Source organism: Antechinus flavipes, chromosome 1 (genome assembly GCF_016432865.1).
Source record: "Antechinus flavipes isolate AdamAnt ecotype Samford, QLD, Australia chromosome 1, AdamAnt_v2, whole genome shotgun sequence".
Classification (NCBI taxonomy): Eukaryota; Metazoa; Chordata; class Mammalia; order Dasyuromorphia; family Dasyuridae; genus Antechinus; species Antechinus flavipes.
In genome coordinates this window covers 15,058,121-15,085,211 of record NC_067398.1, presented here as the reverse complement: position 1 = coordinate 15,085,211, position 27,091 = coordinate 15,058,121, and the positions used below count along the sequence as shown (strand labels likewise).

Here is a 27,091-nt window from a genome sequence, read left to right as displayed (position 1 = left end):
ATTAGGCTTCAGCAGGGAAATCTGATGTGGTCTAGACAAGCTGTGGCCCACCTCCCACAGGGAGGGAAGGGCAGGTAGACAGGGAGAGTTGCAGTGATTGATGGGTATAGGAGGGCAGCCCCTGTCTCCTGACTCTGCATGAATCCTACCCAACCCCGCCTGCATCCTCATGGACCTGGATCTATTCAAATGATCCTGGGGAGCGAGAGCAGCGCATTTGAAAAAGCCTCTAGTTCCTTTTGTCCTCCTGCCTTGAAATCAGTGATATCCCCACCCCCCGTTGCCCCTTGTCTCCAGCCTCTTGGGCCAGACGGGGTAAGGTTTTCTCCACTTATCTCCTGTGTGATTTTATCTAACTGGGAACAGAACAAACAGTGGAGAAGGGCTTACTGGAAACAGCCACTTTCTTGGTATCCTTTTTAGATGGATCCCAAATGCTCTGGTTATTATTCGATTTAATTCAGCTTTTTTCATATACACACACAAACATACACACATATATATATACACATACACCCCCCGCTGACTGCTTCTCCAGTCCATCACCTATCCTCTGATTCTCGGGCTTCTCCCAGACTCCCTCTCCCCATTGCCCCATAATTCTTGCCGGTAATTATCTCACTTCCTTCGAGATTCCACTCGGCTCAAGTACCAACTTCTACAAGCTTCCTTCCCTGATGTCCCCAGCAGCTGGGCTGCTCAGTGGACAAAGTGCCAGACCTGGAGTCAAATCCATCCTCGGAAGCTTCCTGCTCTATAACTCTGCACAAGTCACTTCACCCTTTTTGCCTCAGTTTCCTCATCTGTAAAATGAGCTGGAGAAGGAAATGGCAAACCAGGGTCTCTGCCAAGAAAACCCCGAATGGGATCACAGAGAGGCAGACAGGACTGGACGGGGAGGGGAGCTGACAATAACAACCAGGTGCTAGTTGTGGATTTAGCTCTGAGTGTACAAAGAAAGGCAAAAGATAGTTCCTCCCCTCATGGAACTTATAATCTAAAGGAGGACAGAACATGCAAATATTGTTTCGTATGGCCCTGGAATGATGTTATAAATGTCCCAATGTCAGAAAAAAGGTTCCCCACCCTGCCAAACAAACAGTAGACAGGATAAATAGGGAATAATCAAGAAGGATATTGATATGATATGATATGATATGATATGATATGATAAAGGTTTCCTTTAGAAGGTGGAATTTTAGCTGGGACTTGGATTTTGAGCCAGAATGACCTGAGATAACAGTCATCCCACCATTTTCCTCATCTGTAAAAGGAAGTTAATAGCAGCACTAACCTCCCAGGGCTGCTATAAGGATTAAATGAGATATTTGTAAAGCATTTAACATAGGGCCTGGCACATAGTAGGTGCTTAATAATTCACTGACCATACCATCTTTAGTAGCCACTTAACAAATGATAGTTTAACAAATTTTCTTCTCTCTTGACCAAATGACCTTGTATCAGTTTTGTACAGAGCTCGCAAAGACATATTTAAATGTGTTCTGTTGCTATAAGTTCCTCTGAAGACTGGTACTGTTTCACTTTTATCTTTACTTTCCCACTACCTAGCACAATGCTGGGCACATAGTAGGTGCTTACTTTACTGCTTAGTAAACATTCACTGTATTTCAGATAAAGATACTGATTGATTGAAGAATGTGCCAGATCAGGGACATAATCTAAAAATGACAGAAAGGAAAGGAAAAGAAAGGAAAAGGAAAAAGGAAAAAGGAAAAAGGAAAAAGGAAAAGAAAGGAAAAAGGAAAAAGGAAAAGGAAAAGAAAAAGGAAAAGGAAAAGGAAAAGGAAAAGGAAAAGGAAAAGGAAAGGAAAGGAAAGGAAAGGAAAGGAAAAGAAAGGAAAGGAAAGGAAAGGAAAGGAAAGGAAAGGAAAGGAAAGGAAAGGAAAGGAAAGGAAAGGAAGGAAAAGGAAAGGAAAGGAAAGGAAAAGGAAAAGGAAAAGGAAAAAGGAAAAGGAAAAGGAAAGGAAAGGAAAGGAAAGGAAAGGAAAGGAAAGGAAAGGAAAGGAAAAGAAAGGAAAGGAAAGGAAAGGAAAGAAGAGAGAGAGAGAGAGAGAGAAGGAGAGAGGGAGGGAGGGAGGAAAGAAGAGGAGAGAAGAGCAAAGGAAAAAGGGAAAAGAGAAAAAACCTTGAAAATCATATGTGAGAATCTTCCTAATCGACTTAGAATGCCAAGAACAGCTTCCATGAGAACTGGACAGTGAGATGATAACAGAGTTCAGAAGCGGAGCAACAAGAAGAAGAATTGGAAAAGATAAATCAAGATTCTGCATAGAAACAATGATGTGGGATCTTCCCTTTTCTCTGGCTACAGCCTGAAGGAAAACTTTCCTCCTGCCCCCAGTCAGGCGTCTCCTAGAGAAACAGAAGAAGCCGGCAGCTGCCCCTGAGTCACAGCACAGCCCCCTTCCCCAGGCCCACCCCCCCATCCCAGCACGCCCCCTCCTCCTGCCACAGCACCCACCCCAGCCACATGTGCCAAAGATGGCGTCCACCCTCCAGAGTGAACCCAGAGAAAGTCCCTCTCCAGGAGCATGTGGGGATCAGCTGGAGCGGGGCAGCCATGGCCAGGGAGCTCTAATTCTCTCCAGCACAGCCCTTCCCATCTAGGGGTGTGTAGCTGGGGGGGGTGCCTCGCTATAGGGGCTCTGCACAGCCCCCTTTGTCCATCAGATCTACTTTCTTGCCCTGAGAGTAATGGTACAGTTATAAAGATTCGGGGGGAGTCTCTTTATCCTGGGCATTAGAAAGGGACAACTGAAAAAGGCATGGATTTGAAGTCGGGGCCTGACATTTGCTCCCCAGTGACTATAATGAACAAGTTATTTAAACCCCTCTGGTCCTCAGTTTCCCCATCTGTAAAATGGAGGGATTCAGCTAGAGACCCCTGAGTCCTCTGCAGCTTTCAGCCTGGGATACTTTGGGCAGGCTGTGGAAAACCCAAGCTCATTCCCAAAGGAAGTCCGAGGAGATCTTGGCGCTGTGATCGAGGAGCTCGGATTTCCGCCCCGCTTCTGTCCACTTCCCCCTCACAAGGACCTTCATTTGCCCTGAGCTTAGCTGAAAGGTGAGTGAGGGCCATTCATTCCCTGGTCTTGTTGCCGGCAAGAGCTTTGCTTCCCTCAGGCCCCATCATCCTTCCTGTTCTGGAATCCTCAGCCAGTTATGTCTCTGTAACTTTCCAAACCAAAAAGTCCATTCTGTCAGCTCTCCCCCACCTTCACATGCACCCCTTTTAGGGATGTAATCATCTTCACTGGACTCGGGCAGAACTGAGTTCAAGTTCCACTTCGGTGACCTCCTATCTACATGACCATGGGCACCCGCATGACCTCAGTTTCCCCAACTGTAAATCGGGGCTAATCATGGCACCGGCCTTCCCAGGTACAATCTAACGGGGAAACAAAAAGAAGCCCCCAGAGAGAGGGCTCTGATTTCTGTCTCTGGCTCCCCCACACCCAACAGCGAGGGACATTCAGGAGGAGTTTAATAAATGCTCACTGAACGGTTAATGGAAGAAAATGGGAACTGGAGCCTCTGGCTGGAGCACCAAACTCCACCCCAGCCCTTGGAGGAGACCAAGGGCTATTTCATTTCCCACCTCGGTCTTGCCCATGACCACACATGCGCTTCAACCGGCCAAGTGACGTTGCCAAGGACGGCGAGTGTGAAACGGCCTGGATTTCAACGGAGAGGGAGCGGGATCGGCCTCCTGGTGGGGCTGGGGAGAAGGAAGGGATGCAAGGGAGAGAACGCCAGTCGTCAGGGGAAAATGACTCTGGAGAAGGAAACTCGGGAGGCCGAGCCAAATGGCTTGGCAGATGTCGCCATGTTCGGGGCTCTGCGCTGACAAGGGGAGGCTTTTTCCACTCTTCCTCATGCTGCCTTCATCGAATTTTATCTTTTATGTCAAGAGATCAAATAAAACGTTTTAAAAGGATCAGATTTAATGAGAACGAGGGGAAATAAACTGGTGCAATTAAAGAGTAAAAATAACCTCTCTGTGGTTTCAGACCACAGGCGTTTTCTAAATTTAAGGAAGGAGACATGATCATAGCTCAAGGGGCCAGCCTCCAGTGTTCTGTCTATCTCCTCCACGGTGGGGAGTGCTGCAGGCAGCCAGGGGTGAAGCAGCAACATATTTCTCCAGTCAGGAGAGACCCACAAAGGGCTCAAATTAATGAGACTAATTAAGCTTCATCACTGGTGCAAGGGAATCAAACTCTAGCTTTTTTTAAGGAAACGAAGATGGGGAATATCCGCCGTGGGTTATCAGAGATAATAAATTAAGCAGATTTGAAATTCCCAAAGAAAATTCATCCTTAATTAGTCATCTTTTTTTTCCCACTTTCCAGGATGATTTCCCATTGAGTGATTTTCATTTTTTCTGCATTTCCGACAAACCGACCTACATGCTGTGCTCCGTACACAGCTTCCTTCTCCTGCTTCTGGGCAGAGGCTGCTCCCCAGGCCTGGAACATGCTCCCCCTCATCTCTGGATCTGGGCACTCTAGCACATCAGCCCTTCTCTGATCCTCCTCGTGTTTCAGAAGGTATCCAACCCAACACTTTTCCAGTTAAGGATACCTGGGTTCCAAGGATCAGAGGGTCCAAAATCACATGAGTTATCAGTGTCTGAATAGGGTTTGAATTCAGCTCTTCCCCTGAATCATGACAGCTACTGAACTTCTGGTAAAACTGCCTTCATATCTGTGTTGGCTTGACCTATGACCTTCAAAGAACACCAATTTTACCTTGAATATAATATGAAAATGCCATGGTAGGATAGAATCACAGTAATGAGAATGCAATTAGATATATGGCGTGATGCAACAACATAGTTCTATTGGATAAAACCAGATACATCTTAGATGAATAGTCCTTCACCTCTCTGGGTCATGGATTTTTGAGCTGTCTAGTGAAATCCACACTCATCAGAGAAACGTTTTTAATGGATGAAATAAAATAAAGAGGATGAAAGAAGAAACCAATTGTATTGAAATAAATATGCTTTTTTCCCAATCTAAATTCATGAACCCCTTGAAATCTAGTCACAGGGTACATGGACCCTCTTGCAGACGAAAGAGAACCTTAGACCACTTTAAGTCAATAAGGGTTATTTCCCTCACACTTCCCAATCTGGATATGAGTCTAGGGACATGAGCCCCAGATGGGGCTCGACGGGTTACCTCCATTCTACTCAAGCCTTCGGCACAAATAGAGACTTGCATCTCTTTGCCTGTGGATTCCTTCCTCGCTCTTCTCCCCAGACGCCTTCCCGAGGCCGTACTTACCGATAGAACGTCGTGTAGTCTACAGTAGAATGGCAGGGTTGGAACTCCCAGGCTTTGAGCTTCTGGCATTCCCTGTGTGCTCGAAGCTTCACCTTCACCGTCCCTTGGCAGAGCTCGGGCACTGGCTTTCTCTGAGGCCGGTTGCAAAACTCATTTGACTCGACTCGCCAGGACTCAGCAAAATCATCCACGTCGAACTTGAAGTTGCCATCTCCCCCAATTAAGTCGTCCCGTTTGTGCCCATTGTAATTGCCACAGAGGCCACAGAGTTTGCCCTGTAGATGTGGGGCAGCCATGACTTCCACAAAACTGTCTCCGTCCCAGGAGATTTCCAAACCTGGAAGAGAATGGAACAGAAGTTTAGTCTCCCAATTCCCAACTATGGCAACCACCGTGCCCATATTCATTTGTCTTTGATAAGTGACCAATAGCCAACAAGAGCCATCAAAGTCCTTTTACTGTCTTGGAACCTCATTGGATCTAATAATACATTGAGTCAAATTAAGTCACCGGCTGTGTCGGGAAAGTCGGTACATGCGTTTTTTGACACATATAAAAACTTATACTAGTATGTGTTTTAATAAAATAATCTGATTCATACATTCTTAATATGTATTCCTATATCTGTACCTACTTGGTACATTTATTCTGTTATGTTAACTCATCTCAATCAACATTAGGTGCCTACTATGTGCTGACCACTGTGCCAGGAGCCAGGGACCCAAACACAAAAATGGGACAAGCCTTAACCATGATGAAATCCATTCTATTGAATGGCCATAGAAAATACAGTTAAATCAGTGGAGGATATATCCATGAGGTAATTTCAAGAAGGAGAAACAGCAGGTCATTGGGAAGATTAAAAAAGGAAATGGTACCTAAGTTGTATCCTGGAGAAAGTCAAGGGTACTGAGAGATAAAGGATGGGCTACCTTCTACATGAGAGTGGGGTTTTATAGTTAGTTCTATAGCTACATATAGATAGATATATACATACATACATACATACACAAATATCTACATATATATGTATATATACATATACACACATATATATAGTTCTATAGTTAGATTAATACTTTTTCTATCATATTAAATTTGCAAAATGCTTTCCTTGCAACATCCTTGTGAGCTAAAGAGTTCAAGCATTATTTCCATTTTGAATTAAGGGAAAATTGGGGGATATGACTTTTCCTATGCTGACACAGCAAATGTCTGAGGTAGAATTCAAACCCTTATCTCCTGACTTGAAGCCCAATATACCACTACAAACATATCATAAATCTCTGCTTTATGCCTTAACTACAGATCCTTCATCTCAGGAATAGGCCCTCACATAAGAGAATATGACTCCTTTAGCATGTGATTATGGACAGAAAACTTGTAGGAAGAATAATACATGGGATATCTGTTCCCCATGTGCTTTTTAATCTTTGTCCCCTTGCCTTCCACCCCCCAGTTATGAAATAAAAGGAAAGTCTTTCATTCCACCATAATTGGAGAACACAATGGGACCACTGAAAAGAATACGCCATAACTTGAAAAGGTTTAAAGTCTGTTTCCCTGAAAGATCGGGATCTCGACCACTCATCACAAATGGTTCATCTTTAAGAGGGAAGACAAAAAGGATGGGCCTGAAACCAGAGGAAAAGTCCTCCCTGGATATCAAATGGCCCCGGAGCTGACATATGGTTACATCACAAAGAAACAAGATCAATAGGAACTCCCCCACTGGTAAGATTCCAAAAGCCCTACTCCCCAAACTTGGATGTCATCCAAAAGGAGAGAAAGAGAGCCAAGTATCATTGATATACGGTTAGGACACTCCACTGCCACATCAAAGGGAAGGAAAGTAGAGACACCTGTCAAAGAGGGATCTGGGAGGAAGGCCTGTGGCTTTTTAACTGAGTTTCTATAGAAACAAATGCAAAGATTCCACGCAAGGGAAAGGGAGACGGTCTCCGAGCAACACCCTTGACGGGGACCACAAACAAGGTAAGGACTGCAGGAAAGGTTATGGAGAAAACTTGCTCACAAAACAGTTTCATGGGGAAATCCACAGGAAAATTTGTGTGGGGGTGATTTATCCAGGAAAGACGGCCAGAACACAAGATAGGCAGTCAATCAACTGAGATGCAAACATTACTAAACACCTGCTATGTGTCAGGCACTCTACCAGGCTAGAGAAGGAAAAGTTTCTCCCTGGAAGGAACTTGCATTCGGCCAGAGAAATAGAACACATATCTGGGGAGCTGAGGCCCGGGAAGGGAATCTTGGGCTATTCCAGGAGTTCTTAATCTGGAATCCATGATTTTTACAAAAATGCATTGGATACTGTGTTTCAATATAACCGATTTTATTGTAATTCTAAGTATTTTATTTTATGCATTTAAAAACATTATTTTCTGAAGATTTATTCAGAGATTTTAATGGACTGCCAAAGGGGGCCACAATACACAAAACAGTAAAGAAGCCCTGGTCTAGGTAATTGCAGGGATTGCAAATAGCATCATGGGATATTTAATTGTCATCATCTTCCCAGTATATTGGTTTTAATTATTTTTTCCCTGAGCAAGAAGTGAAGCGGGGGGAGGTGGGAAATAGAACAGTGTTACATGAGCAGCTGCAGGGCAGATGACAAGATCCCTGTTCAGGCCAGGACACGATGCCCTGGAGAATGGATATGGTTTTAGCTCAAAATAGAGAGCTCACACACAATTGGGCCATAGAAGGTAATACATAATGTGGACTCTATGGACAATATAAAGAAGGTTATTTTAAAATTTTCTGATTAAACATATGTTTTGTCTGTTTGTATTTGGGGGAAGGGGGTGGTCTACATCTATGGATTCAGTGGGATAAGAAATCTCCCACTATGGAAATTCCCTTCACCATGCAGATCAGCTGACTTCCTCTATCACTTAAAATCTTAAATTCCTTGCTCTGTGGTCACAGAATCCGTGTGTATCAGGGGCAGGATTTGAATTCAGATCTTCCCAAATCCAACACCATGGTTCTAACCACCACACCACCCAGCTATTGAGGGTGAAAGAAAAGTAAGAAATATTCCACAATTTCTTGAGATATAAAAATTATCCTGAAGAAAGCCTGACTGACAGAGATATAGATGGCAGTAAGTTAAAATATAGTATAGGAGAAACCTTCCCAATGATAGCCTCCTTGCCTCGGAACAGAATGAGACAAAGACCCCAAGGCCCAATTCTTTTATTAGACACTTTGCATTCTGATTTTCTCTCTTGAAAGCTCTTCCAAAGGTCAGCCAGCCTTTCCTACTCAATTCGATTTAATTCAGCTAGCATTTATTAAGCTACGCTACGTTCCAAGCACTGAAACTACAAAGGAAAGAAAAAGAATTAAGTCTCAGTCCTCAAAAATGTCATTTTCTACTCCAAAGAAATAATATGCACACAGATAAATAAGCAAATAATGAATATATGCAAAGTAATTGTGGTTCTTGGGTAGCCACGATGAACGGGGAGATTTAAGAAAGGTCCAATTTTAGGAAGTGCTCTTAAGCCAGACATTTTTCATCTTTTTATTCTTTGAAGCAGTCCTATCTGATGTGTGAAGGCATTTTGTCGGGCTCTCTGGAGGCTGTGGCCATTTCTATTCACCAAACAATGGAAGATAATACAGAATGGAAAGGGACAAAGGGAGATGATCCACAGAAGGTCAAGTCATCCTTCGGGGAAACGTCATTTTTGCCTCTATGACCTTTCTATCTACAGAAGACTCGGTTCAAGTTGGCTACACATTTTATCAAGGCTTCCTTTCCCTTCATTTGTGGCATTTCCATTTCAACTTTCCCTGCTCATTTCATGGTATAATATCTTCCTTTTGCGCACATTCATGGAAAGGTGATTATAATACTCAAAGGGGAGAAGGTAATGAGCTGTAACTAAGGAAATAACCCTTCAATGTGATGTCTAGAATGGTCATCCTCCTCAATGAAGCATTTTGGAAGCGCCTTGGGGGTTTATGGGCTGGCGATTCTCTCTGCAGCTGGGATGCGTTCCCCCATTCTCCATCCTAGACTTTGGACTGAAGTCACTGGCAGATGGTGAAGTTTAAAACTGAAGCATGTGTTCCATCTGCAGCTGGGAAGAGTGGCCACATTCCTTTTCTTGCATTCCGAGCTCTTCCAATTTCCTCTCTCCACCAGTGAATGCTTTGCCTTACTATTCTCCACCTACTTATTCTACGGGGCTTGCCATCCTGGTCTTCCATCTCGAGTGGGTGCTGCTATTATCCTGATTTCCTAGGCTGCGGTCATTTGCTTGAAAGAATGGCATATTGCTTTGAAATCATAGAAACCAGAGGTCTCGCAGGAGAGATGGACAGAATTCTAATCTCTCTCCACTACGAGAATATGAGCTCCTCGAGGACAGGGGCTGCTCTGTTTCTGTTTGAGTGTCCCCAGTGTCCGGCCCATGGAGTGGGAAGGGATACTTAATGCATACTTACTGATTATTGAAATGATGAATAATGAAACATACTTTCCCCCTCCTAACAGAAACTAAGGGCCCATCCCAGGGCAGAATAGGGAACATATTGTTGGACACAATTTCCACCTTGGATTCTTGTTTTTTTCATTACTTGGAAAGGAAAGATTCAACCTGAATAAGATTGTTAAAGAGTTGACCTGAGGTAAAGTTACAAGTCAGCAATAATTGTTAGATTTATTTATTTGTCTGTTTTTTCATTCGTAGCTATTCTCCTGGAGTTGAAAGAGAGATGGGTTTTGTACCAAAGAATTGGATCCAGTTTCTGGATTTAACAGGTATAGGTCCGGGGAAAAGTTGTATTCCAAACCAAACCAAATTCAATTCAACTGAACAAACAATTATTAAGCGTCCATTTTGCGCCAGTCTACAAAATCTAAACAAAACAACAATAAAACTGGTCTCCTGACACCAAGAATATTCCATTCTCCTGGGGGGGCACACGATCACAATATAGTTTGAGGCGGGACAGAGAGCGCTAATGGCTAGGGAGCTTGAGATAGACCTCCTCTAAGAGGTGACCCTTGAGGTGAGCCCTGGAAGAATTCCAAGAGGCAAAGATGAAGAGGGAATGCATTCCAAACATATGGGAACAGTCTGGACAAAGGTATGGAGGCAATAGATGCAAATCCCTACTTCTTAGCAAGAGTTAGCTCTTTTGGATAGAACCGGTGAGGGGGTGCAAAACAGATGTTGAAAAGGGCATATTATGCTAAGACCTGCTAGGGTAGGAGGCTGGAAGTGTGGGCTATTTCTCCTCCTCCCGGTTCCCTCCCCTCCCTAAGACTTTGGCCATTGTGTCTATTGAGTGCGCTAGTCCAGTTGGGTTCCAGCCATGCTCGGAGACCACTGCCCTCCTACCCGAAGCCCACAATGCAGGGCTAAGTCCTCAAGCCGCAGAGGCAACAGCACAGGCATTTTCCCCCCATGCCTCCTCCGCTCCCAGCTGCAAGGTCCATTTCGAGTGTTATTGTGCAATAATCGCTCTCTCATCTCGGACAATGCTCAACCTCTGGCTCCGAAATGAAAAACCCACAGATCCTCAGAGAAACACTATGGCATTCTAAGCCAACAATAGGTGATGAAAACATCTGTAGCGGGTAAAGCTGAGGGGCTTGGCTCAGCCTGGGTAAAGAACACCATTGTTTTTTGGAAGTGGAATATTTTTCATTCAGAGAATAATCCCAAAGCACAGTTTAAGGCCCAATAGACTACATTCCCCCCTCCCCCAGAAGTTGAAAACCATATATATATATATATTTCTTTCTTCAGGAAATGATTCAGCTGGGTACTATTAGGAGTTGTCTGTAAATTACCGGCATTCTGTGAAGGGCAATTGAAGAAGAAAATAAAGGCCTGAGATCGAACCCAGGGATGGCTCTCACTTTGCTTATCTTCTCAGGGTGATCGTGAGCGATCTCTATTTCGATAGCTAAATTCCTTTCACCCATTTCCCAGACCGAGCTCATCTCCCAAAGCTCATTCATCCCCTCCACCTCTCTTTGGCAGCTAACTCTGAGCAGATCAGAGCATCCCTGGTCTTTGTAATTCTAAAGGATCCAGCATCCTTTTGTTCTGAGACATAATCAGCCAATAATTCCTCACAGCATTTAAATCCGTTGTGCTCAATTTGTGCCAAGAGATTGCTGCTGAGCCCTTCTTAATGGTGGTCCTCTTGGATGCCCCCTAGCATTGGAGCCCCTCCGGAGAAATAAGCTGTGGTGGTTTATTGGGAAAAGGGCTGGCTGGATTAGGAATTGCAGGCTCACCTCTCTACTACTTAATTCCTATGTGGTTTTTCTTTCCCTTTCTGGACCTCCATTTCCTCAGCTATAAAAAGAAAGTGGTTGGATCTGATCACCGCCCACCATGGTCCTGTATAGTCCTAAATCTGGGATCCTCCAAGACCTGCATTTTCTAGAATTGTAAATCTCTTTCAGGCTCAAACAATTTTAGATTTTCTGTCCTTTGTTTTCCTGAAAATAGCAGAAAATCAACAGAACTTCTTGCCTCGAGCCCGTAATCACTAACAAACTGAAATTTGCCTCCTTGTTTTTAGAGAGGGTTCCCCCAAATTCTCATTCGACATCCTCCTCCCTCTAAACCGAAGGCCTCTTCGTCTCAATGGGCCTGACACGTGATCATAAGCAATGTCTCCATTTCTTCCCTTGTTTATCCACGCTGGCTTTCCACGGACTCAAACCCGTTTAGCAAAATAAACCTTTGGTCCTGAATTCGAACCATTAGTATATTTCCCACCCAACGCCCAGAAGAAAGAGGGAGGGCCCTGAGAGCCGCCGGTCACCGAAGCTCCATCGCCAGGGCTTGGCTGGGCTCAGTGTTTTCCCCTTCATCAGAAAGTAAAAATAAATGTGTGAGGAACTACATGATCAGCCCTTCAAGCAGAGTCAAAAAGGCTACCGTTGTGCTGGAAATGGTTTCTCCAATTTTGAGCTGATCTCCTTGAAATAAGGCATCTCGGCAGGAAGGCAGCGCAGTGCTACTTATTCCATAAGCGTGATGTATAGCGAGGCGAACACGTGTGATGCACAGAACTACACGTGTGTGCACATACATGTATAGGGCTGCCTTTGTAATGTATAGATCTAGATAAAGGAGTAATAAGGACAGTCCCTGGGGGCCGAGCAGCCACAGCAGAAGGCGCCACCCAGATCCTGTCCCCAGAACAGCCGGGAAGCTGCCACGCTCGCAGCCCAACACTGGGCCCTAGCCCGGTGCTATGGTTGGCTTCAGGACTTCCTCTGCTCCCTGGGAAATTATTTCTCTGCTCGGAGAAACTAGCCCACGACCTGTGACGCCCCAAGAAGCTCCGGGCTTGGTGGCGCAGGAACTTGTTCCACTAGCGCCGGCTGTGAGCTCCCTACAACTGGGAAGGCTCCGCTCAGTGGCGTTAAGCTGAGGCTCTGGGGCAGGATGAGCCCAAGGATGCCCAGGGGTCAGAGCTGGTTAAAGGACCCAGGTCTTCTGGATCCCAAGCCCAGCAGCCAGTCTGCCGCACCAGCGTGGCTCCCTAGCAACGTGCACGCCGGGAAAAGTCTGGTGTTCAGGGGTGGGTTTGTCCACAGGGCAGACTGCAAAATTAGAGGCTCCAGGAGAGGAAAGTTTGAGAAAGAACAGCAGCAGGAGAGCCGCTCTGCAGGAGTCGAAGAGGAGTGCGAGGTCACAGGGTAAAGGCTTTTCATCCCAGATAAAGCAAAAGGAGAAATCAAGCTGAAAACAGTGCCCAGGGTTATAAACCAAATGGAAGCTCCATGGAGGGGAAGCACTGATGCTGCTGTCTCTGTCTGTCCGTCTCTCTATATATCATCTGTCTGTTTCTCTGTCTCTATATCTCTGCCCCTCTGAGTCTGTCTGTCTCTTTCTGTCTGTCTGTCTCTATATCTGTCTGACTCTATGTCTGTCTATCTGTCTATTTGTCTTTGTCTCTCTCTGTCTCTGTCTGTCTTTCTCTCTGTATATCTGTATCTCTGTCTCTCTGCTTCTGTCTGTGTATCTGTCTCTGTCTATGTCTCTATATCTGTTCATATCTCTATCTCTATCTCTCTGTGTCTCTATTTCTGTCTCTGTCCATCTGTCTGTCTGTCTGTCTCTCTCTGTCTCTCTATCTCTGTCTGTCTTTCTCCCTCTATATCTGTCTCTGTTTCTCTGTCTCTCTGCCTCTGTCTATGTGTCTATCTCTGTCTCTGTCTCTATATCTGTTCCTCTATCTCTATTTCTCTGTGTCTCTATTTCTGTCTCTCTCTGTCTCTGTGTCTGTCTGTCTCTCTCTCTCTCTCTCTCTCTCTCTCTGTCTTTGTCTCTCTCTGTCTGTCTCTGTCTGTCCGTCTCTCTATATATCATCTGTCTGTTTCTCTGTCTCTCTGCCTCTGTCTGTGTCTATCTCTGTCTCTGTCTCGATATCTGTTCCTCTATCTCTATTTCTCTGTGTCTCTATTTCTGTCTCTGTCTGTCTCTGTCTCTCTCTCTCTCTCTCTCTCTCTCTGTCTCTGTCTCTGTCTCTGTCTCTCTCTCTCTCTCACACACACACACACACACACACACACACACACACACACACACACACTGGTCTCCCTGGCATTCTTCCCCACACACCCAGAGCACAGCTGCCACGGAGAGTGCCCTGGTGAGGGCGGCCCCCGGTCCTGGGTGACCGGAGGCCGCCGCTCTGCCCGGAGACTTCTCTGAGCACGACGGGTTAATGCGAGCCGGCTCGACTGTGGGGCTGTTCTGGCCTTCCCAGAGAGAAGCTCTCGAGAGAGCATTCTTTTCCACAGATGTCAAAATACACATCAAAAGTTGGAAGAGGAGCTGACAATTCCAAGCTGGACATCCCCAATAGCCTGAAAACAGCAACAGGACAGAAAGCGAGAGCGGTCGGGAGCTCATAAGCATGATTTTCCTGAGGAAAATTAACGGGGATGAGTTCCCCGGGGTCCCCCGGGCTTGCTGCCAGTGCCCAGGCTAAGCCTCCAGAGACCCAGCCGGCTTCCGCCATCCCCCCGGTCTGCGTGGGAGAATGCTGCACCGGCCTCATTGGGACAAGGCTCTCTCTGGGGCTCGCCCAGGGAGCACAGACCCCTAGCCAAGGGCCGACGCTGCCCGCAGCGCTCTGGGGGTCCCCGCAGGACGGCCCCGGCCCCGGGAAGCTCTGCCTGAGGAAGCCCCACCTGCTTTGGTGGTCACTTTCAGGAGGTAGCCGTCCAGATCGATCTGGAAGTGAGGAGTCTCCCAGGGCAGGGCTATCCGGGTACCGTTCCACTTGACCGTGAGATGCTGCTGGAGGCTGACCGTGCTGCCGCCGACCACGAGGTCCACAGACTTGGTCCAAGAGAAGGACCGGGTCCTCCGGGCGTCATTCTTCACCAGCACCTGGAAGGGTGAGGCAGAGGAGGAGCAGTCTTTTGTCAAAACGTACTGACATGTTCCCTGAAAGTTAAATGTCCGTCCGTCAAAAGTGTTGTAGTGGGGGTCTCCAAATACAGTGCAAACGCCGGGCTCTGCAGGTGAGTGAGAAACAAAAGCAGGACAGAAACGAATTGAAGTATGTTTATTTGAAAGTCATCTCAGAGATCATAGTAATACAAAGGGAGGGGGGTGGGCTGCTTGTCAAGAAGCTGGCAGCCTCTGACACCGAGGGATTCTGGGGTGAAAAGATTATCGTTTTATTATCCCAGCTCTGGAGCTGGGAGGGATATCGGGGACAATCTGGTTCAATTCTCTAACTTTACAGAGGAGGAAACTGAGGCCCCAAAAGGAATTAAGTGACTCAGAATCAATAGGTTTTAGACCTAAGAGGCACCAGGGAGACCACCTGGCTCATCAACCTCAATTTACAGATGGGGAAACAGAGTCTCAGACACAGGTTTGATGGCTTTGAATTATAGAATCATAGAATTGGAGTTGAAAGGGGTCTTACAAACCATTCATTCCAGTTCAGAGAGAATATCTAAGTCAGATCCTGTGTCCTTCATGGCCTGTCCCAAACAAGGGCTCTCCTATCAGTGGGTTCCAAATCATAGGGGGGTTGAGTGTGTATGTGTGTGGTCTTTTTTTTGGCTGACATATTTTTGACGTGTTTCCCAATATCCTCTCTTGTTTATACATTTCCAACCATCTTAACACAGGAGACACAGACACTGAAGTAGGATCTGTTTATCAACAGAGTTGACCCATCCCTCCGGCTTCCTAAGCCACCAGACTCGCTAGGCAAGACCACAAAAAGAGAAGAAAAAAGAGAGAAGCACATGGCTGGAGGAGAGGGCCTCCACATTATTTCCACTTGGCTAATTTGGGCATGTTCATAATGGAAGGACAGGGACTCCCAGGTTGGAATTGCACGACTGACAGATGAGTGAGCCTTTTGCAACAGAACAAAGAGAAAGGGCTGCTTCCTGAGGTTTTCTACAAGCTTCTTCCCTTTTCTTTTGAAATTTCTTCTACCTATGAACCAATAAGTTTCTCTCCTGGCAAAAAACATTGAACTTACTCTTCCAAACAGCCAGAACTCTTTAAAAATGAACCCACTGTCTCTCTCCCAATATAGTAAAATTGGAATTTAAATTAAGGATCTTTCAGAAATTTGAGGAATTTTAGCCCTGGTTTAGTCAGATAAGTTCATGGTCACTGAATCTGACCTGGAAGAGCTTCAAGGGAAAGACCTGGAGTGGGGATGGAGGCGGGACGACATCCAGAGGACCTGTATTCAAATGTTGCCTCTGATACTTACTCGAGGCAAATAACTTTAGAGATCTGGGTCTCAGTTTCCTCCTCTGAAATAAGAGAAGGCTGACCTCCAAAAAAAGCTCTGCCCTTCTTTTCATCTCTAATTCTAAGACCCTGAGCAGAGGGCTTCATGTGGGACATCTGGCAGCTTTCTGCCTTCATTCCCTCCGACTCGCTGAAAGGAGGAGGCCGTTTCTGTGACACGGAGGGTCCCTTCTAGCTCCAAGTCCTGTAACTGGACCCGCCACTTTTCCATCTGTAAAACGCAGGCCTTCCTTACATCAGGGACCCCACAGAGTCAGCATGAGGTCAGTGCTTTATAACACGCGAAGCCCCAAACAGACGTGTGTAGTTATTACAGCTCAGAAAAAGAGCCAGCTGTCATTTCTTAAACTTTATCTCCCTCCTGCTGTCTTGTATCTTTGCTTTAGAGGCAGCAAAGGATGACTAATGAGGAAATCATAGATAAGAAGGAGTTCAAACAATGATAAGATCTGAGCTCCTCCATCAAAAGAGCTATTTGTTTTCTGTACCGGCAAAGTCAAGAATCAAAGGGAGCTGTCCAGAGATGTCTCGGCCCTGGCTTTTTTTCTTTACCTAAGTGAACGGTTAAGACGCCCTTTGGAGACCTGCCCCCCAACTGAGAGCTGGGACAGACAGAAAGGAAATGTTTGCTTTTTATTTCCAATGTGTTATATAAAGAGAGGCTGTCTTATGTTATATCACATTGGATTACACCATATGTCAACTTGCTCAAATACAGTAATATATGTACGTATATACACATATACACATACACACATTTGGGATTTGAGAAGTTAAAATCTGATCCACAATCTGTTTTCTTTGTAAAGATGTCACTTTGGGAACAAGCTTTTAAAAACTAAAAGAAAGAAAGGATGAATGGTGGAAAGAGAACTGGGTTTGGAAGGCCTGGTTGGGGAGTTTAAATTAACTCTCTGTTATACAGCTACCTCATCTGGAAAATGAAGAGAAATGAGTTTTAGACTCTATAGCACATTCTAGCTCCAGATAACTATGATCCTCGAAGTGATCTTCTGCAAGTACCTTTATTAGCTGGACCTCAGTTTCCCCATTTGAAAAAATGAGCTGTTTGACTAGATTGTCTCCCACGTTCCTTCCAATATCAAATCTATGAGGCTATGATGGAGTAGACTGAGGTATTTGAGTTATTTGAATCTATAAATATTTTTCCTCAAGAAAATCCTTGTTTATATGTATATATATATAACCTTACATATGTAATATATATATATATACATGTTCTATATACAACCTTATATAATGCATATAATGACTTCAGAATAAATATGCCGATGAATTTTAAGAAGGCACCTACAGGATAAGAATTTCCCCTCCCAGTTTTGTTTCTGCCCTGTAATTTTTGTTAAATCACTCCCCCAATATTGTTTTCCATTTCTCCTCTCCTCCTAAATATTTATCACAGATTTAGACAAAGAATCGAAAGAGACTTTGAGGTCATCAAATCCAATCTTATCATTTTATAGATAAGGAAACTGAGGTCCAGAAAGTTTAAGGGATTTGCCCAAAGTTTTCTTTAGCAGGATTTGAACTGGCCATACCATCAATGGGCTGACTGGATTATTAAGTGACTACAAAATCCAGGTTCTAGAACACTGCAACTAGAGTGTTACAACTTAAACCTCACAAAGAGATAATTTCCCCAATTAAGAGATAATTTCCCAGAACTATCTCCAAAACATAGATTTCCCTATGTCCTGCTCAGGTTAAATCTTTGACGGACATCCAACTGTTGCCTTTTGGCCAGAGACAGAAAATCTCTTTACATTCTAATCAGTTGTCAAGATTTTAGAGTGCTGTCAAGTGCCATGGTCTGGGTCTGCTTGACCAAGAATCAACTCAGAAAAGAAATCTAGAACCTCCCCAACTTTCCAAGTCACAACTGACTCTTGATAGATCCAGAATACAGGGTGTATTAGGGGACAGGGAGTAGAAAGTAATTCTCCTGAAGAAAATCTTTCTTAATTAATTAAAGAAGCTAAGTAAACCTTAACTTTCTGGAAATAATAATTACCATTCTTGAAAATTCCTTATATTCTATATTACATTTTAGGAACAAAGGTGGAGGACAATGGCTGTAAAATGCTACATACACTTTGCAGGTAGTTTTGCTTGACTTTTTCTTTGTTACAAAGTAGAGTTCAAAGTGAGATATATAGGAAGAAATAACAAAATATAACTAGATGAACAAATAATTCAATTATTCTATGTATACATAAATGTATGAATTTTTTTTGGTGAAGAATTAAGTTAATGAGGGTTAAGTGACTTGCCCAGGGTCACACAGCTAGGAAGTGTTAAGTGTCTGAGACTAGATTAGAACTCAGGTCCTCCTGACTTCAAGGCTGGTGCTCTATCTAGTGCATCACTTAGCTGCCCCAATGATATATTTTCTAAAGGATTCCTCACACCCACTCAAAAACAAGACAAATTAGCATTCCAGCTAACTTGGACTGAACTGAAATGTGACAAGTACTCTAGACAAGAAGAATGATTAATGAAGAATAAATATAAATATATATATGCAATATATATATAAATATACATATAAATATCTTAATTACTAGTTTACTAGTTTTTGTGATGCCATTTTTTAATAAATATATTGCATAAAAATGTCTGCCTTATTTACCAACTCAAATAATTTGCATTCTTTTTAAAAGAAAAAAGAACAAAGATCATACTCTCATATTTTTATGAAGCAAAGAAGATCTTGATCCTAAAACTGTTAAAACTAAGTAAGGAAAGAAAACTTTCAGGCTAGCATCATTAATGGACAATAACATGAAAATAGAAACAAAAAAACTTGGCAAATAGAAAAAAATTCAGTTCATAGAGCCATATTTTTGTCTGCACTGGTAGCAGTTGATATTCTTGCTTAAAACTTCTAGTTAAAAGTAAGAGCAGCAAAGGTCCTCCAGAAGCAGAAAAAAATGTCCTTAGAAACTGGAAGGGGAAAATGAGTCATTTAGAGACCATAAAACTCAGAGATGTCCTATGAAAGAGGATTGGAACAGCTGGCCAAAAGGGAGAATCATATGCATGAGGACCGTGCCAAAAAGTACAGAAAACCAAATGTATATGAAGACATTGTTTACAGGAAGATAATTATGAATAGATGTTAGGGTTCAGTATTTCTCCATTGGTTCCGCCTTAGGACTTGGGGTGGAAGATAACCAGTTTTTTTTTCCTAATTTTCAGTAGAGACAGCAGAGCAAATGTTTTGTTCTGCCATTAGGATGTGAGTTCTGAGATAACAAGGATGTTTTAGGATTTTTTTTTGGCAGCCCATATAATAAGTGCAGGTAAAATGCAGGTTAAACTCAATTATATTTCAGGATTGTGAAGAACCTGTCTCCATCCCCAAATGCTTAAATGTTTTCTTGCCATCTAGACACATGCTTGCTAAATGTAATGGAAAAAAAATTCATGTTATCCTAATGATCAAAAGAGAAAAGTTTAGGATATAAAATGTGCTCATCTATATGTGTAGAGGGGAAATGAAAGAGACAGAAAGAAAGTAAAACAAGAAAAAAAAGGAGAGAAGTAGGAACAGGAGGAAGAAGACATCAGACAGATAGCTACACAAGTGCTTAAGAGGAAAATGAAGATTATATCTCTCAATGTCATTTTGAGAACTAGTCATAAACAGACTAGTTCCAAACGTCCAATACTAAACCATTCTTATTAAACTCTAAATTTGTTCAGGATTACTTGAAGTGAGTTAAAATGGTTGAAAGAATTAAGAGTTCCAGTTTAAAGCTAGGACAAGACATAAAAACACCAAGTTTGTCAGTGGGGAGCAATTTCTACATATTCCTTTGAAGCAAGTGGTAGAATATGGTGCCATTAAATTACCTACTTGTTAAAATAATGTCTGTTCTTTCTCTCCTTATTGATTTCCACCTCTCTCTCTCTCCTCCATCCCTATCTTCATATTCTACCATTATTTTAGAATGCTCTTTAAAATCTATTTCAACTAAAAGTTTCTTTGATTTTAAGTGTGGAATAAAAAGAGAAAGAAAGAGTCACCTGACCAGTTTTCATTGTTGATCTCAAATGGAAACAATCACGGTATCCTTCCTTTCTCTCTTCAATTAAAAAACTATAGCCCATCAGCTCTCCCATTGTAATGTTTCCAGCATTGTCATGTCTACATGTATCTCTGTAAATATATGGCATTTTGTACTTATCTGCAGTGTCAGATCGTACAGATAGGCTTTACTGTGTCAGCCTGTCATGATTCACTATTCAACTGTAAGCTTTTTAAAGGCAGACCTTTCTGCCAATAAAATTAACCAAATCACAAAAAAAGAAATGTTGAGTTAGATTAAATCTATAATTATAAGAGATACAGCTTGATCAGAGTCAAAATCTCTGGGATTTCACAAAATTTTATGGTAGAAGAGTTGGTTTCTGTAATTAACTATCCTTGAGCAAAAGAAAAATTTGGTTCTTCACCTCTTAAATCTATCTAATCTAATCTCCAGACCTATATCTTCAAGATAAGGAGGTGGGGAAATACCAGAGCAGAATGTCACATACACTGTATCAGATAGTTTTACTTCTCTGGTTTTCATTGTTTACAAAGGAGGATTCATTGTTAAAAGGGGAGCATTAAAGATATTTCCCAAAATGACTCTGATGTAAGATAAGATGACAACAAAATTGTTTTTTTTTTTAATTTAAAAGATATATTTAGTCTTTATTCAAATATAATACTATATTATTCAGTAGATTTTAGTGATATGGTTGCAAAAATGCCTTGAGGAAATACAGAAACAGAATTTCAGAGTTGGAATTGTTCCCAGAAACCATCTCTAAAAATCATGCCCTTCCTTCTATCCCATCCCCCCAAGCGGTCAACCAGCTTCCACTTCAAGACTTCCATTCCCCAGACAACTCATTCACATCCAGGTAAGTTACCACTCTTGAGGAGCTGTCCAACATCCTGTTTAAATCTCTTTCTGAAAGATCCACTTCTGGACAGAAGAAGTCATCCATTACCTTCGGAGGCAATCCGATCTACTTTTGAATAATTCGAATCATTGAATGCTTTCTTCTGTTACATGAAACCTAAACTATTTCACTACAATATCCACCCTTGGCTTCTGGTTCTACCCTGGGGAACCACGCAGAGCAAGTCTATGGCCTTCAGTCTCTACTATCAATCACTTTCTAAGAAGTCTTCCAGCAACAATTTTTCCTGAAGATTAAGGTGCTGGGTGGCTTTTCACAACATATAGTTGACTCCATTTGTAATTTTTTTTCAAGATTTCTACAGCACCAAAAATCCCATTTCATTTAATTCAAGTCTCCAAATTGCTTCTCTGTTTCTATGTGATATCCTCAGGAGAATGTAAGCTACCGGGCATTGTAACCATAGGGCTTTGACCCTGCAGGATGGGGAAATAAATACAGGCCACTAGGACTTGGCAAACAAACCCCAGGAAGTTTCTTGGGGTTCAGCCACATTAAAGGCTTATGGAGAACACATCATCAGAGGCAGATTATTAATTCCGACAATTCACCCAGGTCCTTCCTTGCACATAGTAGGTACTAAATAAATGATTGGTAAATTGCTTGATGACACCAGATCCTTGAAGAAAGATTTTCCAGTAATCATCTTGTTGATCATTGCAAAGGCAGACAAGCTAGCAGTCCGGGAAACAGAAGGCACTTGGATAAAACTGAAACTCTAATTAGCCTCTCACTTCCCACTTGCAGCTCTGTGTGACTAAAGTCTTTGCTCAGTCCTTCTACAGCAAAGATTCTTAACTCAAGCTCGAACTTTCCTTGCTTCTGCGGCTTAAAGTCACCTCCATTAGCCTTATTCAACCCAACTCATTGCGGTTTCAGAGATAAGGGGGCTCTGGATCATACTGAATATTTGTGGAATCTGTCATTGAAGACTTTTCTGCAAATCTGGCGCAGAAGTCCCTGTTTCCTGGTGCACTCACACCATGATAAATAAAACAGTTCTGTGGTTCCCCAGGCCTAACGTCACTGTTTAATTAGAGAAAATGTTGTGCTTCCACCATGGGGTTCCACTAGAATGCTGCCAAAACCAACCCCGACTGAGAGAGGGAGAGCAACAGTAGCAGGTGAGCCTTGGGCCTGGGGTCAGTGCATCTGACTTCAGATACCAGCTCCAGGAGGTTGCTGGTCAGCTGATTCTACCCCCCAGACCTTCTCATTCACTCTTACGCCAAGTCACCCCAAGCTATACCGACTCACAACAAACCCTGTTAGATCCCTCCTGGAGAATATGGGGTCCACTTTTTCCCTTTTCTTTTTTTTAATTCTGTATTTCTGGCACTTATACACTACTTGGTATTTGATAAATGTTCACTGAGTCTAACTTTAAAAAATAAGAGAAGGAATTGGGTTAAGCTTTAGATTTGGAAGCTAAATCAAAGATCGTCTGTTCCATTGGTTTTATAAGTGAACCAACAGATCTGTCCTTGGACAGGTCATGCAGGTACCAAGTGATGGAGCTGAGATTTGACTCTGTATATCTCATTCTGGCCACTAAGTGGTATAGCAGCATGCTGGAGCTAAGACCTCAGTTCAAATCCTACTTTCTGATATCTACAAGCTGTGTGCCCCTGGACGAGATACTTCACCTCTGCCTGCCTCGGTTTCCTCACTTGTAAAACAGAAGGGTAACCACATCTACCCCACAAGTTGTGAAGATCAAATGAGATAACAGATACACGGAGCTCCACAAACCTTGGCATGTTATAGGAATGTTAGCTGTTATTATTCTTACTATTATTATTAGCTTTCCGCTGTCTCATGTTTTCTCTGGAGATCTCAGAGGTCTCATCTCCTTCTAGGTCCTGCCATGTGTATGACTTGACAGAGCAAGCCTGGTCACCAAATTCTTTCCTTTTTTATTTACTTAAGAGCTCCTCTCAACATGACTGAGGAAGAACAACACATGCATTTATTAAATGCTTGCTGTGTGCCAGACACTGATCACTTTTGCTAACAGTACAGCACTTGATCCTCACAACAGTCCTAGGTGGCAGGTGTTCTTATTATCCTCGATTTTACAAATGAGGAAACTTATTTTTTAAAAAAAAAGGTTCAGTGACTTGCCCAGCTTATACGTTTCTGAGACCCAGATTTTAATTCAGGTCTTCCTGACTCCATGCCCGGCACTCAATGCATATGGTTCCCTTTAGCTGTTCACAGATGGGCTTAGTTTGTCACATTTGTCCAGGATAATGCTAGAGACTCGGTTTCCTTTTGGTTTCTAGCGTTCAAATCTGCCCAAACTCAAAATACAGTTACAGGCACATCTAGGTTACCCTCTGTCAACCACTGGCTACGTTAACGTAACCACGCAAGCAAGCAGACATCCCACAAGAACCTGCTCTGCCCTGGGCAGGGACTAGATGACCCCACGTTTGCTGCAACACTCAGTTCTGTCCCTCAAACATTAAAACATCATGCAATGCCACTGATGGGGGGACTCTGGGAGCTAAAGACCTTTTTTCTGCAGCAGGAGAACACAGATGTAAGTCCTGCCTCTGACTCAACTTGTATGATCTTAGGGAAGTCATTTCATATCTTTGCCATCAGCTTCCTCTTCTGTAAAATGGGATGATAGTCTCCAAGTTTCCTTCCAGCTCAAGACTGTGTTCCACTAATTCCACCAAAGACAGTCTATACATATTAAGTACCTACCATGTGCTTATACTCTGGGCTACATATCTTCCCAGCAGGTGAGCTTCTGGTCTATAGGCTTCCACAACTCAAAGGGAGTCTAACAATGAGCTGGGACATTTCCCACTCTCTCCTGATATCTCTAGGATATCAATGGTTCTGCCCATCAATTAGCCCTCATAGTGAAGGGACCCACCCATTTTCATATTATATGAAGAGGCGAGGTAATTTTCTTTATGGAATGGGACCTGAGAAAGGAGAGTCCTTGACAGCCTCCAATTTGCTTGGGTTCAGGTTTCCTGCTCAGCTCTCCTGTAATATGTAGCAAAGTAACATAAAGGAGATCAAAGAGCTGCAGGTACGACAGGTGAGTGCCTTCCTTGGCCCCTTGCCACGTGACGTGGCTTAACCAGAGTGGAAGGTTCCCAGGTACAGCTGTATCCCTTGGAGACAGCATGTTCCTATAACAGCTTTCTCAGGTGTATTTGGATCATTTTCTCTGAAGAGAGAGATGTCCTCCTGGTTAAGAGGACCAGGATTCAAGTCCCATCTTTTATAGGACTCTGAACAAATCACTGATCCTCTCTACGGGGCAGAACAGGTACCAGTGTGCACTGATACAGAAACTCCCTATGCCTTATGTGTGAAATCACAGTCACTCCTGGGGTTGAAATAGCAATTTCAAAATTCAACAACACTGGAAACTAGTCCAGTACAAATTTATTTGCTTTCATTCGGAAAAGAAAAAAGGGAATGAAGGTGAGGAGAATGGCGATGGCGTCACGATTCCATCAGGGCTGATTCCAAGAAAACAACACTATCCATCATGACCCAATTTATGGAGGCCACTTTCTACCAGCACTAAACTCCTTGAGGGCCAAGAGCTAACTTAGCAGAATGGGATGTCAGGTCTCTAACTCAGATCAGCTTCGGTGAGCCGCCTTTCCTGATGCTCACAAATTATCAGGGCATCTTACTCCGCGTTGTAACGCCCCTTGCTTGGCCACCTTCTCTCCTCCAATGGGAGCCATCATTTAGCTGGGAGAGTTAGGGAAGAAGTGATGGGGGACATGGGAAGTAGGGACGGTTGTGGCCACGGTCAGTGTGACAGGGACGGGAGGATACTCTGTTCTGACCCATCTGGTTCTGACTGCACTAACCTTTCTCCACAGGACTAAGGCACTCGAGTGATTTATAATGTAACATGGAGGAGGGAAGGGGAATTGACATGATAGCCATCTTCAAATATTAAAGGGACCATCATGCAGAAATGGGAAACTATTTGCTTTAATGGTGGTCTGGAGGAAAATTACGACCAATAGTAAAAGTTGTAAAGAAGCAAAATTAGGTTTAAGATCAAAAGAAACTGCCTCACGACTGATCAGTTGGAGCTGTTACAATTATCCGGAGCATCTTAAAATACTTGATAATGGCTTTGATTATAGAAGATGATGAAAACCGGCAACTGGCAGTCAGAACGAGTCGGACACTAGAGAGGCAGGAAAGGTACAGTGGAAGAAAGGCCGGATGGGGGATCTCACGACCTGAGTTTGAAGCCTCGGTCCTCCTTCTCTGTATGAGCTTCAGGAAGTCATTTCATCTTCTTGACCTTAATTTCTTCATTAGTAAAATAAGGAAGTTGAACTAGATTACCTCTAAGATCCCTTCCACTCTAGATAATAACAATAAGTAGTAGTAATAGTAGTAGTACTAATAGTATCGATGAGAATAGTAATAGCAACAATTATTATTCTATTGTTTGCAAAAACATTTTACAAACATTATCTCACTTATTATCTAAGCTTCTGAGATCTGTTGAGATGATGACAAATGGAACCAACAATCCTACATCTTCAGTGATTGAGTTGTTGGCCAGTATGGAGGCAGGGACGGACTAAGAACGGCCACTTTACAAATATCTGATTTGATCTTTCCCAAATCCCGGCAGGTAGGAGATATTATTATCCCCATTTTAGAGATGAGAAAACTGAGGCAGACAAAAATGAAGTGACTGGACCAAGTCCAGTAGTCTAAATATCTGCCAACTAATTACCTAAATTCTTGAATTTCCTTGCCAGATCATCAAGGACATCCTTTAAAATCATAATCCTTAGCCTCTATCTTCTCTTAATCACAGGTTTGAGGTGAAATTAATTGGGAGGAAGGGCAGAACAGGGCTTTCCTTGGGTTGGGGAACTCCCAGTGTGGAAAATATCTCCACCAATACAAATCATCACCTCATCTGTAATTTAGAGACTGAGAATTACCTGAGGCACAGAGAGATTCCTAACAATTACATAGCTAGAATGTGATCTTGAACTTGAACTTGAACCCATTTTCTTGACTACAGGGCCTCTCTCCGGTTACTGCTCCATGTTGCCTCATATAAAACTTATTACAATGTCCTAACTTAACAAGATGCTCCCATTGTGATAAAGGCCCTCCATTCTTTGACTTGTCCACCCACCCCTAAGTCGCCTGCTTAATGGGGGAAGATTCTAGTGTACCAAATAGCCGTGAAGAATCACCACACTCAGAATCTTGCCTCAGTTCACTCGTTTCTTAATGTGTGGCACAAGAATCTCACCAACACAAGGTTCAACCCAAAACTCTCAATGACAACAGAAAAACCGGATCCCAGATTTAAAGCTGGAAGGAAGGACCCAGACAAGTCACCCAAGTCCAATTGCCATTTTACGGAGAAGAACGAGAAGAATTTACCGAGACCCAGAGGAATTGACTGGCTTGCCCAAAGTCACAGAAGCAATGAAAGACAGAGCCACTAAGTGATAACCTCCCGGAAATCAATTTATTCATCGATTTAGGGCCAGAATCAGGCAAGACAACATTTTGCAAAAACTCATTTGAGTTACTGAATGAACCTGACAGCAAATAGTTATCAATTTCACTTCTTACTATGGGCGATTAGGTGGTGCAGTAGATAAAAGTACAGTTCTTGGGACCAAGAAGACTCATCTTTCTGAGTTCAAATCCAGCCTGGCTGGCATTTCCTCACTGTGTGATCCTGGGCAAGCTGCTTAAATCCTTTTTGCCTCAGTTTCCCCATCTGTAAAATGAGCTGGAGATTTTTTTTTTGCCAAGCAAAACCCCAAATGCAAAAAATCAATATATCTTATTTTCTTTCTCATTTTTTTTTCCTTTTTGATCTGATTTTTCTTGTGCAACATGATATTTGTGGAAATATGTATAGAAGAATTGCACATCACTTGCCAACTGGGAGAAAGGGTGTGGGGAAAGGAGGGAAAAATTAGAACA

At 43.2% G+C, this 27,091-nt stretch overlaps 1 protein-coding gene across 1 annotated transcript in view; it reads right to left on the bottom strand.

The window, feature by feature from the left end:
- The window catches only part of BMPER (BMP binding endothelial regulator), a 280,694-nt gene that overhangs the window by 78,470 nt on the left and 175,133 nt on the right, over positions 1-27,091 (bottom strand). The window contains exons 12-13 of the mRNA XM_051979397.1: positions 14,524-14,853; positions 5,313-5,649 (exon numbers count right to left, since the gene is read on the bottom strand). Coding sequence (XP_051835357.1) covers positions 5,313-5,649; positions 14,524-14,853 — 667 coding nt within the window. The remainder of the gene's footprint in view (positions 1-5,312; positions 5,650-14,523; positions 14,854-27,091) is intronic.